This window comes from Apodemus sylvaticus, chromosome 5 (genome assembly GCF_947179515.1).
Source record: "Apodemus sylvaticus chromosome 5, mApoSyl1.1, whole genome shotgun sequence".
NCBI lineage: Eukaryota > Metazoa > Chordata > Mammalia > Rodentia > Muridae > Apodemus > Apodemus sylvaticus.
This window is the reverse complement of record NC_067476.1, coordinates 137818088-137834111: the sequence shown is the minus strand read 5'-3', so window position 1 is coordinate 137834111 and position 16024 is coordinate 137818088. Positions and strand designations below refer to the sequence as shown.

The 16024-nt window shown below is 48.9% G+C and overlaps 1 protein-coding gene and 1 long non-coding RNA gene across 2 annotated transcripts; one reads left to right on the top strand and one right to left on the bottom strand.

The window, feature by feature from the left end:
* Positions 1 to 2419: 2419 nt before the first annotated feature.
* Zcchc3 (zinc finger CCHC-type containing 3) lies at positions 2420 to 5347 on the top strand. The gene has a single exon (XM_052183913.1). The coding sequence runs from the start codon at positions 2507 to 2509 to the stop codon at positions 3707 to 3709; it is 1203 nt and encodes a 400-aa protein (XP_052039873.1). The 5' UTR covers positions 2420 to 2506; the 3' UTR covers positions 3710 to 5347.
* A 7289-nt stretch (positions 5348 to 12636) lies between these two features.
* On the bottom strand, positions 12637 to 14711 carry LOC127684637 (uncharacterized). Its single transcript, XR_007977760.1, has 2 exons — positions 14653 to 14711; positions 12637 to 12737 (listed from the first exon to the last, which is right to left on the bottom strand). It is a non-coding gene; the product is annotated as an uncharacterized LOC127684637 (long non-coding RNA).
* Positions 14712 to 16024: the final 1313 nt, after the last annotated feature.

Genomic DNA, 16024 nt, shown 5'->3' with positions numbered 1-16024 from the left:
CAGACCCCTATAGGTGAATCACAGAAGAGACCTTTGGGATTTTGGAGCAAAGCTCTACCATCCTCTGCAGACAAGTAGTTTTTGGCCTGCTATTGGACCTTAAGTGAAAACTGAACAATATTATCAGATCAAATTTGGTCTTGTAGGTCAGTATAACACTCTTCCCCAAACAGCTGATCTTTAGTAACACTTATCCCCCTTGCTAAATTATGTTGTTCTATTTTTGTGGCTTCACACCTCTACCACAACCACCATTGTCACTGTTGACCAGCTTGTAGAGTAGCCGACACCAATCCCTCCAAATCTTGGGGAATAACTGTATGTTGCATAGCCCAGTTATTTAACATTTCTTTCAAGAATGGAGAGTGCAAGCCATACAATACAATAGCCTCTTTAAAATGCTTTAAATCCTGTAATCCCAGCACTTGGGAGGCAAAGGCAGGTGGATTTCTGAGTTCGAGGCCAGTCTGGTCTACAGAGTGAGTTCCAGGACAGCCAGGACTACACAGAGAAACCCTGTCTCGAAAAAAAAAAATGCTTTAAATCTAGCATTTCTATTAGATGCTATGTCCACGCATTAGAGGCATGACCATCACCGTTTAGAGTCTGTCTTAGTTAGGATTTTACTGCTGTGAACAGACACCACGACCAAAGCAACTCTAATAAGGACAACATTTAATTGGGGCTGGCTTACAGGTTCAGTCCATTATCATCAAGGCAGGAACATAGGAACCTGGATAGACAGGGTTGATGCAGGAGGAGCGGAGGGTTCTACATCTTCATCTGAAGGCTGCTAGCAGAATACTGACTGCCAGGCAGCAAGGATAAGGGTCTTAAGCCCACCCCACAGTGACACATCTACTCCAAAAGGGCCACGCCTCCAAATAGTGCCAAGCATATTCAAACCATAACAGAGTCTAAAAAGATGCTTTAAGGTTAATAAATACAAATTATAGGGCTGGAGAGATGGTTCAGCGGTTAAGAGCACCAACGGCTCTTCCAAAGGTCCGGAGTTCAATTCCCAACAACCACATGGTGGCTCATAGCCATCTGTAATGGGATCTGGTGCCCTCTTCTGGTGTGTCTGAAGAGAGCCATGGTGGTGTATGTATTCTTGAACTCAAGTTCTCAGAGTTCTTTCCCACAGCTCTAAAGGCTGTCCTGAAGATCTCAGCATTTACCGTTTTTGCTGAGGAACACAGGACACAGTCTCCCCTCTTGCACTCACACTGTTTCTAAATGCCATGGCAGAGAGAGCATTCCCCTAAGGAGGAACATGAAAACCTGTACATTATTATACAAAGAAGCCTTACACCTACAGCAACTGTCAACCCTTGTGAAGGCCCACACCCTGCTGGCTCCACTTCAGGGGTGGAAACCTCATCACACCGTTCCTTCTGAGGCTGTACAGGATTTGGCAGTCTTGACTTTTTACACGGCTACTAGCCTTGTTCACAGGGCAAATGATACTAAATTTTTTTTTCTGCTAGCACCATGCTTTCTCCTCTTCCTCCAGGAATAGATTCATAAAATTTCCCAGGTAACAGTCAACCAAATGCTCCTCCACTCATACCTCCCAAGGAGCAGGACCCCACCTACTCCCTACTCTCCTGTCTCAGGCTGTCCCTTTTCAGCAGGAAGTAGCGAGATCGGAATCGTTGCCCTATACCCAAATAGGTTGGGATGTTAGGTTGGAACCCCTGCTCATCTCCTGCACAAGCTGGAAAACCCAGTCTGCCCTTCTACACCCAACCCCACCACCACAGAGACACCCCCTCCATTGAAGATCACTCATGTCCCCATTTCCAGAAACCCACCCAAGAGCGCCCGCCCAGGGACTTAGTTTTTGACCATGTATGGACACCATCCTAGCTCATAGTTGGCACTTCATTCCTTCCCCAAACTCTATAAAACCCCCTTGCTTTCGCCTAGATGTGTGACTTCACTGACCTCCACCTGTGAGATCGATGAACCCACATGAGAACTGCCTCCTAATAAACCTGCCTTTACATACTTTTAACCTGGCCTGTATCTGTGCCACCGAGAGAAAATATCTATCATGTACATTTGAAAATGTTCATAACCTAAAAGTGATGGGGAGAAAATGTGATGTGATTCGGGCGGCGCCATTTCTTTTGCTTTTTCACAGAACGGACACTCAAAAGAAGAGCGAGCAAGACTGTAGTGAAGTCCTCGCAGCGTGCGCTGTAAGCACTGCTCCTGGAATGCAGCACAAGCCTGCTTGAGAAATGCCAAAACCTCGAGAGCGGTAGGGCGGGCGCCGCCATCCGCAGAGGGGAGGCGAGCCGGGGCCAAGACGGGCTGTCTCCGGCCGGCACGAATTGGGGCACACAAGACTTCCAAGGGGGCGGAAGCCAGAAGCGTCGGATTTCAGAGTGGGGGCGGAGAGTCGCCCACGCAGCCCTCGGCCCTCATCCCGAGCGGGAGCGCGCCATGGGCACCTCGGACAGCGGGAGCGAGTGGAGGATGCTGGGAAAGAGGTAACATGGCCACCGGCGGCGGAGCGGAGGAGGAGCCACAGCGGGGCCGGCCGCAGCTCCCGCTCCCCGCGCACCCCGTGGCCCGCGCCGAGGAATCCGAGGGCGTCCGCGAGAAAATGGGCTGGGCCCAGGTGGTTAAGAACCTGGCGGAGAAGAAGGGCGATTTCCGCGAGCCGCGGCGGCGCGAAGAGGCAGGCAGCGGTGCGAGTGGCGGGCTCAGCAGCCCCGGGGGCCTGGCCGCCCCGAACCCCGGCGACTTCCCACCTGCTGCTCGCGGGGACCCAAAAGGCCGCCGCAGAGACCCTACGGGGGAGGCGGCAGACGCTTACAGGAAGAAGGGCGCGAGCGGTGCGGGAGACCCTAGTCGAAGGAAGAAGGCCGAGGTGACGGCGGCCATGGCGACCCCCGCCAGGCCCGGGGCGACCGAAGATGCAACCGAGCGTCCGCTTCAGGACGAGCCACCGGCTGCCGGCCCGGGTAAGGGCCGCTTCCTCGTGCGCATCTGTTTCCAGGGAGACGAGAGTGCCTGTCCGACCCGGGACTTCGTGGTAGGTGCGCTCATCCTGCGCTCCATCGGCATGGACCCTGACGACATCTACGCGGTCATTCAGATCCCCGGCAGCCGCGAGTTCGACGTGAGCTTCCGATCCGCCGAAAAGCTTGCCCTGTTTCTCCGCGTCTACGAGGAGAAGCGAGAGCAGGAGGACTGCTGGGAGAACTTTGTGGTTTTGGGGCGGAGCAGGTCCAGTTTGAAGACCCTCTTCATCCTCTTCCGGAACGAGACCGTGGACGTGGAGGACATCGTGACCTGGCTCAAGCGCCACTGCGACGTGCTGGCCGTGCCCGTGAAAGTGACCGACAGGTTTGGCATCTGGACCGGGGAGTACAAGTGCGAGATCGAGCTGCGCCAGGGCGAGGGCGGAGTGAGGCACCTGCCCGGGGCCTTCTTCTTGGGAGCAGAGAGGGGCTACAGCTGGTACAAGGGCCAGCCCAAGACGTGCTTTAAGTGTGGTTCCCGGACCCACATGAGCGGCACCTGCACGCAGGACAGGTGTTTCAGGTGCGGGGAAGAGGGCCACCTGAGCCCTTACTGCCGGAAGGTCATCGTGTGCAACCTCTGTGGCAAAAGGGGACACGCCTTTGCCCAGTGTCCCAAAGCAGTTCACAATTCCGTGGCAGCTCAGCTGGCCGGAGTGGCGGGACACTGAGGTCGCGTCTGCCTGCCAGGGTGAATACACAGCCAGCTTACCCCTTTCAAGTGCCAAAACTTTTTTTTTTAATTTTTTTTTTTAATCGGTTTGGAAGAAAATATTTCTAAAACCTACCAGAGACCTTCTCTCTATGCCTTTTTAAAACCGCGTGTGCTCCTTTTTGGCCTGTTTGAAATGGTGAATGTTACCAGTAGGGACTGTTTGGAACCATTGCGTTACAGATACGTCGCCTGCTTTTTTTTTTTTTAATTCCTGTTTCGTATTTGTTTTTGGTACTTTCATCGGCCCCCCTTCCCCCTTTTTACTACCTCCCTCCCTGTACATTGTCTCCTTAAAAGATGTGTGCCCTTTGGACCGCCTTGCTCATATCTTTATGTCTAAGCCCAGGGTACAGGGCCCATCGCGGGATAGACACTCTTATCAAGGGTTTCACTGAATCAGAGCGTTATTGACTGGCATCTGTCAAGAGTGTCGCCCTTTTGCTGACTGGCATCTGTCAAGAGTGTCGCCTTTTTGCAGCTCTCTGCTGGGCCCTTTTCATTTGCTGCTTCTATGTGGTATCAGACTTTGTGAAAACAGTGTTGCCAGAAGTGTGTAATCTGAATAAGCTCTGAGTGGTGACCAAGGGCCCCTCGTGGCAAAAAAAAAAAGTAAAAAAAGTACCTACATTGTGACAGCTCCTTGAGGTGGCTGAGAAGCCATAGGCCTACCGGATCATGGAGCCTGCTGGAAACGACCCAGGAGGTGGTTTTGTTGGGTCTGGGAGAGGGGTTGCGTTTGGTTTTGTGTTTTGGGACAGGGTCTCACTGCATCCCTTGGCCGGCTTGGAACTGGCTGCATTCATACAACAGGCTAGATGCAGACTTGGAGTGACCCTCCCGACTCTTGCCTGTACCTCCCTGGACAGGGTTTTTTAAACTAACCCCTTGGTTTTCCAGCAGATAAAGTGAACGCAGAGAAGTTAAATGACTGGGACATAATACGCAGCATGGTGCCTCAGATAGCCCATCGTAGAGTCCCCTGACCCCCATGCCCGGTGCTCATCCCATTACCTCTCACACTTCACAACGATCTCGACACTGGTGCGCAAGGGAGTCTGCTCTCCACGGCGATGATCCCAGCAGTGTTGAGACATCACCCTGAAAGGGCAGAGAAAACTTGCCCTGCTGCTTGGGAGCTAGGGAAGGAAGGGACAGAGGCGCACACCCTAGGCTGCCTGCTTCAGCCCTTGGAGTACCACATCTTAAATGTTCCAGGGCCCTCCCCTTCCACTGTCACAATGAGAAACGGTTCCCCTCAGTAAAGAAACTTACCAGACGTTTACATTTTCACCTCTGCCTCAGCCCCTAGGAACCCTAGAGAAAGCAGCTCATCCATAACCTTTAACCTCTGACCCTCAGGAAAAAGGTGGTTTTAACCCAGAATCATGAGGGAGCTGTAAACTAGAACATGTTCTTGGGGAAAACAGGCCAAGACAGGGCCTGGCTCAATTAAGTGTTATCAAGTTAAAGTGAAAGACGGTAAACTGCTTTTCTTCAGTTATTGTCTTCTCTTTGCTGTTTTGCTATTTCCTTGTGGCTTAGAATGTAAAATCAATTGTTAAGATTTGTTCTGAATAAATATTTATCTTTCGTATTACTGTGAATTTTTTTTCTGAAGTGTTAGATGAAGTTGCAGAGCCCCCCCACCCCCCAGTTCAAAATCCTTCCCTACTTGCTATTTCTCTACCCTGCGGGCAGCCGCCGGGCCTTCTGCAGTTAGCTAAACCCTGCGCATCGTATCACTCAGCTCACTAGTTTATGTGCTTTTCAGGTTTGGGGGGCAGGGGGGAGGTTGGTGTTTTGTTTCTTTGAGTCAGAGTTTCTGTGTAGCCCTGAAACTCAAGAGATCGGAGCGCTGGGATTAAAGATGCACCATCCTGCCAAGGCTGAAATTGTCCTGCCTAGACCTCCCGGGTGCTGAGATTATTGGGGACAGATGTGTGTCAGTGTGTGCACGCAGAACACACTGGAAATACGTGAGGGTGGGGTTGGCATGTGGGCAAAATAGAGATGCTAGGTCTGTGGACCCGTATCTGGTTCCCTGCTGCTCCTAAGGGCTTGGAAGGCTTCCACCATTAGGTGTTCTGAAGATCTGATGTTAGAAGGATAAAATGTCCAGTGTAGGATTCTCAAGACTTGACCAGGATTTTGCAGAACTGATCTGAAGCAGGGACTGGGAGATCCTTGGGAACTTGCTTTCTTAACCAGCTCAACCCCTCTCCTTCCCCAAAGCCCTCAGATTCACCACTCCAGAGTAACTCCCTCCCTTCTTCCTCTTCCCCATCCCCCCCCCCCCCGAATTCTCCCTCCCTCTGACAAGGCTAGCGGCCTCCTAGAGAAAGCAGGCTTTGAGCACGCTCCCCACCCCCTTCCTCCCAGCAGGCTGTGTGCCTAGGAGCTGGTGTTTGAAGGAGTCTTCGCTCGACGCCCCTCCCCCACCCCTGGAACCCCGAGGAAGAAACAGCTTCCCTGCCCATCCCCCTCGGAATGCACGCCTGGGCCTCCAGCAGGCGGTCCTGGCTCGGGCTGGAACACACCAATCCTCCCCCCAGCTTCCTCTCCTTGTCAGAGCGCAGCCCCCGAGCTGCAATTCCTCTGGGAGGCTGTCTGACCAGTGAATTTGTTCAGCTTTCCAGAGCCTGCCCCTGCAGCAAACGGGCCCAGCGTGGCACTCTGGAGAGCTGCCATCTGCCAGATAGGCCTACGGTGGAGGTGGGGACGACAGGTAACCAAGCCAGCAGGCAGCTGGAACAGTTTCATCTAGTGTCTTAAGAAACTTCATGTGGCAACCAAAACAAACCCACCTGTCCAGAACTATCTAAAGCAAATATCTTTCTGAGAAGAGGCAAGGTCTTGACTGAGACCCACCATATAAGGAAGGCAAGGGCTTGGGAAGAGAAACCCAATAGCAGACATCTTTGGAGCATAAAGTACACAGGGCGGGGAAGATAGCTCCAGACTTCAGTAGTGTCTGCCTACCACAATATACCCGAGGTGCAGACTAGATTCAGGTCAGCTGAGGGCTGCATAAGTGGCTAGAGACAAGGCTAGGAGATGGTGGGGCTGTAAGCTAATCTAACGACTATGCTTTTTGCTTCAGGGCTTCCAGTCAGGCCTCTGTTCTGTCCACTTCAACGTTTGTAAAGCAAGGGCTTTTTGAAAGCGGCTGGGACTCTAGTCAGGAATCTAGTCACATACCTGCAAGGGTGAAGTCCCTGTTAGTCAAGGAAAGCTGGTTCAGACTAGGGTCAGAGATAACTTCCCACAGAAAATACCTGAAGTGGGCTGGGGGGAGTGGCTCCTATTTTTAATCCCAGCACTTGGGGAAGCAGAGGCCATCCTGGTCTACACATAGTGAGTCCCAGGACAGCCAGACTACATAGTGAGACCTGTCTTCAAAACAAAGCAAAGCCGGGGATAGGGGTGGGAGGTTGGGGAGGTGGGAGGGGGGGGTGGGGGTGGGAGGGGGGTGGGGGTGGGAGGGGGGGTGAGAGGGTGGGGGGGTGGGGGGAGCATACGCCTGTAATCCCAGCACTCTGGGAGGGTAGAGGCAGGCGGATTTCTGAGTTTGAGGCCAGGCTGGTCTACAGAGTGAGTTCCAGGACAGCCAGGGCTATACAGAGAAACCCTGTCTCAAAAAAACCAAATCCAAAAAAACCAAAAAACTTTTATACATAATGAGATCAAGCCCAGCCTGGGCAACAGATCCAATTTCAAGGTAACTCACACCTGTCATCCCAGCATCCCCAGGCCAAAGATAGGATGGCAAGTTTGAAGCAGGCCTGAGCTCCAAAGCAAGTCCAGAGGGAGAGGGAGAGGAAGAATGAACAAATTTAAGTCTAAAAATGATGAGTCACACAAGAACTTTTAAGCAGGCAAATAATGTAGTATAGGGTTCCTTTTTTCAAGTTTTTAAAGATTTATTTATTTATGTATATGAGTACACTGTAGCTGTCTTCAGACACACATCAGATCCCATTACAGATGGTTGTGAGTCACCATGTGGTTGCTGGGACTTGAACTCAGGACCCCTGGGAGAGTAGTCAGTGCCATCTCTCCAGCCCCCCATAGGGTGCCTTCTTGTCTGTGATATTTTTATTCAGAGTATTGAGTCTGGAGCATACAGATTAAGCAGGCCCTCTACCTCTGAGCTACAACTCCAAGCCCCAGGGATGAGTTTTTAAGTATCTGGTAAAGAGAAAAAAAAAAGAAAAAGAAGAAAGAAAGAAAGAAAGAAAGAAAGAAAGAAGAAAGAAAGAAAGAAAGAAAGAAAGAAAGAAAGAAAGAAAGAAAGAAAGAAAGAAAGAAAGAAAGGAAAGAGAGCGAGATCCCAACTAGAAGCTGAATACAGTCTCCCTGGTGGGAAATGGCACCTTGAACCTGGAAGGAGGCGGCGAACAGGGAGCAGCAAGATTAAGAGAGTTTAGCGTCATACAGGGCTTGCCACACAAGCGTGAAGATCTGCATCCAACCAGCAGGGCCCGTGGAAAATATACAGTAGCCAGCTCTGGTGCCCAGCACTGGGGAGGGGGAGACAGGCAAATGTCTGAGGTTCAGAGCCAGCCAGGGATAAATACTTCATCCATCTGGTAAGCAGGCCAGTGAGTGTGACAACCTCAAAAACAAACCTGGGATCTAGGAACAGCACCCAGTGTTATACTACAGCTTACACGGGAGTGTACATGTACAACCGCATTCAAGAGAGATTTAGGAACCTGGATATAGGAAACTACAATCTCAACATGTTTGTAATCCCAACAGTTTGAAAGGCTGAAGGAGCCGGGTGGTGGTGGTGGTGGTACACACCTTTAATCCCAGCACTTGGGAGGCAGAGGCAGGTGGATTTCTGAGTTGGAGGCCAGCCTGGTCCACAGAGTGAGTCCCAGGACAGCTAGGGCTACACAGAGAAACCCTGTCCTGAAAAACCAAATCAAAAAAAAAAAAAAGAAAGAAAGAAAGAAAGAAAAAAAAAAAAGAAAGGCTGAAGCAGGATGACTGCCAAAAAGTCTGAGCTAGCCTGGACTAAGTGTGAGGCTGTCTCAAATAAAAAGCAAAAATCATTGTAGGTAGGTCTCTCTGCCTCTGGCCAGTGCTGGGCAGTCAGCTTTGTCTATGCTACCCTGCCCACTGTGATGAACCAAAACCGTGAGCTAAAATAAGTTCATTCCTCCGGTTACAGCAGGTCTCAGCGTCAATCGATGGGTGTCTAAGAGGTGAGGAGTGCCTAGGGGAGTAGCACTCCCCCCAACCTCCCAAGAGACAGTTCTGAGCTTGAGAAATAAAACAGGAGCCATCTTCCACACTCACACATCCATTCCTCATTGTTCCACACGGTAGAATGCGTGTATTTAGCCATGGCTGTCGTTTTTTTTTTTAAGTTTATTTATTTCATGTATATGAATACACTTGTCTCTGTCTTCAGACACACAAGAGCACCGGATCCCATTACAGATGGTTGTGAGCCACCATGTGGTTGCTGGGAATTGAACTCAGGACCTCTGGAAGAGCAGTCTGTGCACTTAGCTGCTGAGCCAGCCCTCCAGCCCTATCCAAGGCTGTCACAGCACTGGTGCTAGGCATCCACAAGGGCAGTGCCGGCCTCCCACCAGGCCTTGATGCCTTCATCTTCAGGATCCTCTTCTTGGCGCCAAACTCAGGGTTCAAAACGATGCCAACCGAGGCGGTCTGGAGGACGTTGAATTACAGGTCAGTTTTCCGTCTTTGAGGATCGTTCGTCCACACACACATCCATCCCACCCCCACCCCACCCCACCCCCACTCTAGGTGGCAGTGCGTGTCCCTTCTGGGCCCCAGCGGGGGCCGATACTCTCTTCCAGGCCGCCCTGCCCCCAGCGCACGGAGCTGGGGGCGGCACCCGCCGGAGTTACTCTTCCAGGCCTTGGTTGCCAAGGGAACGTCCGCGCGCCCCACGCTCCAGCAACTCAGCCAATGGGCAACAAGCCCCGTAGCGCAGCTCACCAATCGGCAGGCTCTCATGACTGAGTGCTCGGCCTTCTGCAATGGGACGCCACCAATGAACAGTGTCACTGACATCCTTATGGCTTCCCTGGAACGGGACTGTCTTTTTTTTTTCTTCTAAAGAATTAAAAACAAAAAACAAAAAACGGTGAAGGCCTCTCTGCCAGTTGCAGCCCAAGTGTTCTTCGGTCTCTTGTATTAGAAGATCAAACAATACGTGCTGATCTCTACTAAAGTAGTTTCAAGCAGTGATCAGTTCTTTTGCAAATGATCAAGAAATTCGTCATCCTTCCTCGGCATTTTGAGACAGGATCTCTCTATGCTGAAGCTCACAGTGGCCATGAATTCGCAGCGATCCTCTTAGCTCTGCCTATCGTGTGCTAAGTTTCAAGTCAATATCACCTGCTCCCTCTTCCTTGATATTTTAAATACAAACTGCAAGCTATGTGTGAAGGGGAAGCAGGAAGGTCAGGAGATCAAGGGTCTTTTTGTAGGCCGGCTTTCACTACCATGTGACAAATGCCTTCGCCCGCTCAATACTGGACTTTTTGATACCGAGCTCATGAAATGTTGGCCTAATAGGTGTCTTTTATTGAATCCAGCCTAACTCCTGAATCCCAAACATATTAAAACTAAGGGATAAATCATTTTCCCCGTTAACTTATGTATTTATTCACTTTACATCTCGATCACAACACCCCTTTCCCCACAGTCCCCCCTCACTTAACACCTCCCCAACCGTGTCCCCCCTGTCCTCTGAGAAGGGGGAGGTCCCCCTGGGTACCAACACACCTTGGCATATGACGTCACTGCAGGACTAGGCACATCCTCTCTCACTGAGGCCAGACAAGGCAGCCCAATTATGGCAACAGGATCCATAGAGAGGCAACAGAGTCAGAGTAAGCTCCAGGGTCCGCTCCTGCTCCACCACCACGTCTTGTCTCAGCACACTTTGCTAATCAGCCATAGTCCACAGAAGTAGCAAGAAACTACAGCACCCCCCAAAGTTTTCTGGTGTGTTTCTCTCTATGGAGTACCAACAAATGCAGTTCAACTACGCAATGTACACCAACACACACGTTATTGGGAAGAATCCTTCATCACGTGTCCTTTCACACACTTGCTTTAGCAGAACATCCTTTCTCCTGTGTCTGCTTCAGCTAAACCTTCCTTCACGAGTCAGTCTTTCACCTGTGTCCACTTCAGGAAAACAGTCCTTCCAGGAGTTTGCCCCAGCAAAACACCTTCCAAAGAATCCTTAAGTTTTCCACTTCGATCCCACCCACCCAGCTCAGTAAATGTAGATTTTTCTTACTTCTAATTTCACTTTTCCTTTACCTGTTCATTTAAATCTTGTTATCTTTTGAGTCAGGTCCTTCCTCAGTTTGGCTCAGGCTGAGCCCAGACTGGCCTTAAACCTATTGCCAGCCAACCCACTGCCTCAGCTTCCCAAGTGCTAGGATTACAGACATGAACCACCAGGCCCAGTAAGTCATTCCAACTTCAAATCAAACCATATAAATGACACTCTAAAGCAGTTCTCAACTTTTTAGAGACCATCTCTAAAAGTAAGGTACAGAGCCACAGAGGACAACATCTGATAAGGGCCTCTGACCTCCACATGTGCACACGTGTACAAACACACACACATTCACAAGATATATCCGTGTGACACACATATACTATTATAATCGGAGGGTTGTATGTTTGTTTGAAGAGTCTCTCTGTTATGTAGCTCTGGCTATCCTAGAATTCACAATGTAGACCAGCCTGGTCTTAAACTCACAGAGATCCACCAACCTCTGGCTCCAGAGTACTGGGATTAAAGGCATGCTTCATCATGTCTTAATATCTGAGTTTTAAAGAAATTAATTGCATGTGTGTATGATACTTGGACGAAAGTTTTCGTTATGTATTCCACTGCTATGAAGAGAGACCATGACTACGGCAACTTTTATAATGAACATTTAATCGGGGCTGGCTTACAGGTTTAGAGGTTCAGTCCATGATTATCACGGCAGGAAGCATGGCAGCGTCCAGGCAGGCATGGTCATGGAGAAGCTGAGAGTTTTACATCTTGATCCAAAGGCAAACAGAAGACTGGCTCCCACATGGCTAGGAGGAGGGTCTCAAAGCCTGCCCTCACAGCGACACACTTCCTCCATCAAGGCCACGCCTCCTAATAGTACCACTCCCTGTGGGCCAAGCACATTCAAACTACCACAAGGCGAATGTAGAGGTCAGAGGACAGCTTTGTGAGTGGTTCTTTCTTTTCGCCTTTGTGTGAGGTTTGGAGATCAAACTCAGGTCACCATGTTTGTATCCTCAGATAGCAAGCACCTATACCCTTGCCACCTAATCTCTCAAAAAAAAATTTATTTTACATGAAGAAATTTATTCAAGGGTCAGGCATGGTAGTTGAATGCCTTTAAGGCCAGCTCAAGAGGTAGAGGCTGGTGGATGTCTGAGTTGAAGGATGGCCTGGCCCATATAAGTGGTTCCAGGACAGCCAGGGCTCCATCGTGGTGAAGCCACTCACTTGTCTTGACTTCCTGAATGTTCAGCTACCCTAGGCTGGAAGATGGGTGCTTGGGAGCCACACAGTCGGTGTAAGTCTAGCACAGTGATGCCCACACTGGCTGACTGCACCTTCCTTCCCTGAACACACAGTAGGAGCCTACAGTATGTGTAGTTCTGCTAGGTGCTTGGGACACACCATAGTGAGACCATAAAGCCAGATGTGTCTACCCAGCAATCTCATGGAGTTTCCAGGACACACGGAAGGATTTACTACAGAAATGCTCTGAAGTGGGGTACCAAATAGCTGCATGGGTAATGGGTACACTGTCTGCAGACAATTCAGAGAATAATAAAATTGATTCAAGGACAGGAGAGATGGCTTACCAGTTAAGGGCACTGCCTGGTCTTCCAGAGGACACAGGTTCAATTCCCAGGACCCAAATGGTTATTCACAACTGTCTGTAGCTCCAGTTCTTTTAGCTTCTCTAAGTATCAGGCACACATGTTGTACAGACATATATGCAGGCAAAACAATCATACACATAAAATTGAAACACAGTCTACTTTTATAAACACCCTGCAACCTCAGCTCTTGAAGCATACCAGAAATAATCTCTCTTAAAAGGCCAAGTTGGTGGACTAGCTTGAGTTTTAGCAGCATTTTTGTAAGCTCTAAATTGGTTATAGGCTGTTACAGGTAACAGTTTACAAGCAAATTGATTCAAAGCACTATAGACACACAGTCAACCCCAGCATCCCTGAAGCCAGAGCTAGTTACATGTATTAGGTTTGAAGAAAATTCCTCCCTGTACACATTTGATTCCTGTACAGACGTGTCTCCCTGTGTTAGCATAAGAATCTGCATTTACGCAGCAGATTCATGATAAACAATAACACATCGGCCCTGAAACCAAAGGATCTGATTTTGAAATGTTTCCATACTGTAATTTCATATGGTCATTTGAGGCATTTGTATTGAATTTTTATTTAAAGATTTGTTTATTTACTTTATGTATGTGAGTACACTGTCACTCTCTCAGACACCCCAGAAAAGGGCATCGGATCCCATTACAGATGGTTGTGAGCCACCATGTGGTTGCTGGGAATTGAACTCAAGACCTCTGGAAGAGCGGTCAGTACTCTTAACCACTGAGCCATCTCTCCAGCCCCCCGTATTTAATTTTTTAAAAGTTGTTTATTACATTTACTTATTTTGGGGAGGAAAGAAGGTACAAGGCACTGTGCCTGTCTAGAAGGAGGCCACAGAACAACACACAGGAGTTGATCCTCCCTCCTTCCACCACAGGGCACCAGGAATTGGACTCTGATCGTCAGACTTGACGGCCTTTACTCACTGAGCTGCCTTGCTGGCCCCCAGCTTAAAAATCTAAATAAACCATGTAAAAATTTAAATAGACCAAAAAAAGCAAATAAACTACACAACATATAATTTAGCAAAATTCTATTTCTACTGTTTAGCAAAATGTCATTTTACCCAATTTGAATACTTAATACTGAAATTGGCTTTCATGCATTTATTGAAATTTTTTTTCAGGTTTTACTGACTTCTGAGGTGCTGGGGAAGGAAAACCAAGGGTTGTGATTTGAACATTAAACAAGCCCCAGAACTACAGAGCCCGAGCTGGCTCTTAGTTCTAGTTCCTTCTTTAAGATACGCAGCTCTGACTGGCCTGACAATATGGAGACAAGGCTGACTTTTAACTCCAGCTGTTTTTTTTTTTTCTTTTTACTTTTTTCTGTTTTTTTCTTTTTGGGTTTTCAAGACAGGGTTTCTCTGTGTAGCCCTGGCTGTCCTAGAACTCACTCTGTAGACCAGGCTGGCCTTGAACTCAGAAATCCACCTGCCTCTGCCTCCCAAGTGCTGGGATTAAAGGTGTGCACCACCACTGCCCATCTCATATTATTAGTAGTAGTAATATTCATTTTGTTTTATGACTGCTACTTGAAAATACCACTTAAATGGAGTGACCATTTAAAAGTTGTCGTCCCTCCCCACACCCTCTCCCTCATCAATGTACACTAAAGAAAGATGGAGCTACTGAGCCCGCTCAGCAGGGAAGATGCTGTTGTCAAACATAATGACCAAAGTTGAATCCCTGGACCCCACATTCTAGAAGGAGTGGTTGCCCTCTGACCCGCACTCATGTGCTCCAGATCCACACAGACTTTCTATTCCTGGTCCACGCCTGGTCTTGAGGACGTCCCATCTCCAAATCTTTCAGTGCCTCGCCCCAACTCCTTAGTCAAGCCCCATTTTTCTTCTGCTGCCTCCTTGGATGTCTGTATTTCCCTAAGGACCAGAGTGTATCTCATATCCTGAGCTGTAAACCCACACCCAGGCTCTAGCATCCTTTCTTTCCCAGGACCCCCAAGACTCACATGATGGAGAGAAGTGACCGCCATTAGTTCTTGGATTGCTTCTGTGGCCAACCCTATCCCTGAAATAAAGTAAAATAGGAGGACTTTTGTGTTAGTTCTGTACTTCAGTAGCCCTGGCTTCTAATTCAGTGTCTTGCGCATTAAATGTCTGCTCATTTGGGGGAAGGTGTTTAGAACAGCTCACATACCACATAAGTGTCTCTAGGGGAGGGGAAAAAACAGGTGATGACATTTCTCTCCATTTGGAAATCCCATGCTAACAGCTGTAACAGAGACGCAGAACGCCCCTCCCCCCTGCCAGATGATCTATGCAGCAGCCATTACAGGGCCTACCTATGGAATATTACTGAGTAGATGAGCTCGTGTGTGGAAGGACAGAGCAAAGGGTGGGGGAAGAGCACATGTGGTTTTTTGTTCTTTTGAGAACAGTGAAGCAACCGGATCACATTAATCTGACCAGCAACATGGCTCGGAATGGTTCTTAAGACACTGGCCTAATGACATTTGCAGCTACAGAAATGGTTGTAGACAGGCTTGAAGCAATGAAAGGGAAGCTCTGCTAGCAATCTTATGACACTCTAAAACATGTATTTATCTCATCTCCCCTGTGTCGGGGAGAGAGACAGACATGGAGAACTAGAGAGGCACGTGTCACAGGGCAATTTAGAATGGTCTGTCCTCCACTTCAGTCTGTGGGATCCGGGTTTTGACCCAGGCAAGTGACTATAATTGCTAAGCTATCTCTCTGGCTCCTACGTCACTTTAAATACTTTGTCTAGTAAATTGCAAAAGTACTAATTTTTAAGAAAAGGTCTCTAATATTAGCCACTACCTCAAACCGAAGGTACATAAATCTTGCCACAGCCTGACTGCTGCTGCGATTTATAAGCGCTAAGATATCTGTCTGGGGAATTTCAACTAATACACACTATGATTACCGTTTTGATATCTTTTTTGAAATGTGAAATTCATCCCAAACTCACTAAATGTTTTTCTCATGAAGTTGGTATCTGTGCACTGCTGGTGACCTAGGAAAATCTAATTCCCGACAACTTGTTCTTTTTACTAAGCATCAAGACCATGTCTACAAGCATTATCCCATTTAATCCATAACGCCAAGAGCTAAGGAGAAACTGCTTTATCTGCATTTGAAGATAAGCAAAAGGAGGGGCTGGGAAGTGAGCGCAGGAAGTCTGCCTCCACCGAACAAAGAACCACCCAGGCCTCAGTTGGAGGGATTAAAATGCAGTGATTTCCAGCTTCCAATGAGAAGAAACCCTGGGCAGGGCCAGAGCCTGAGCCCTTCCCGCATCGGAGCCTTTTAGAGTTGCCCCCTCCCAGGAGGAAAGCTCCATCCATTCGCCTGTCCACC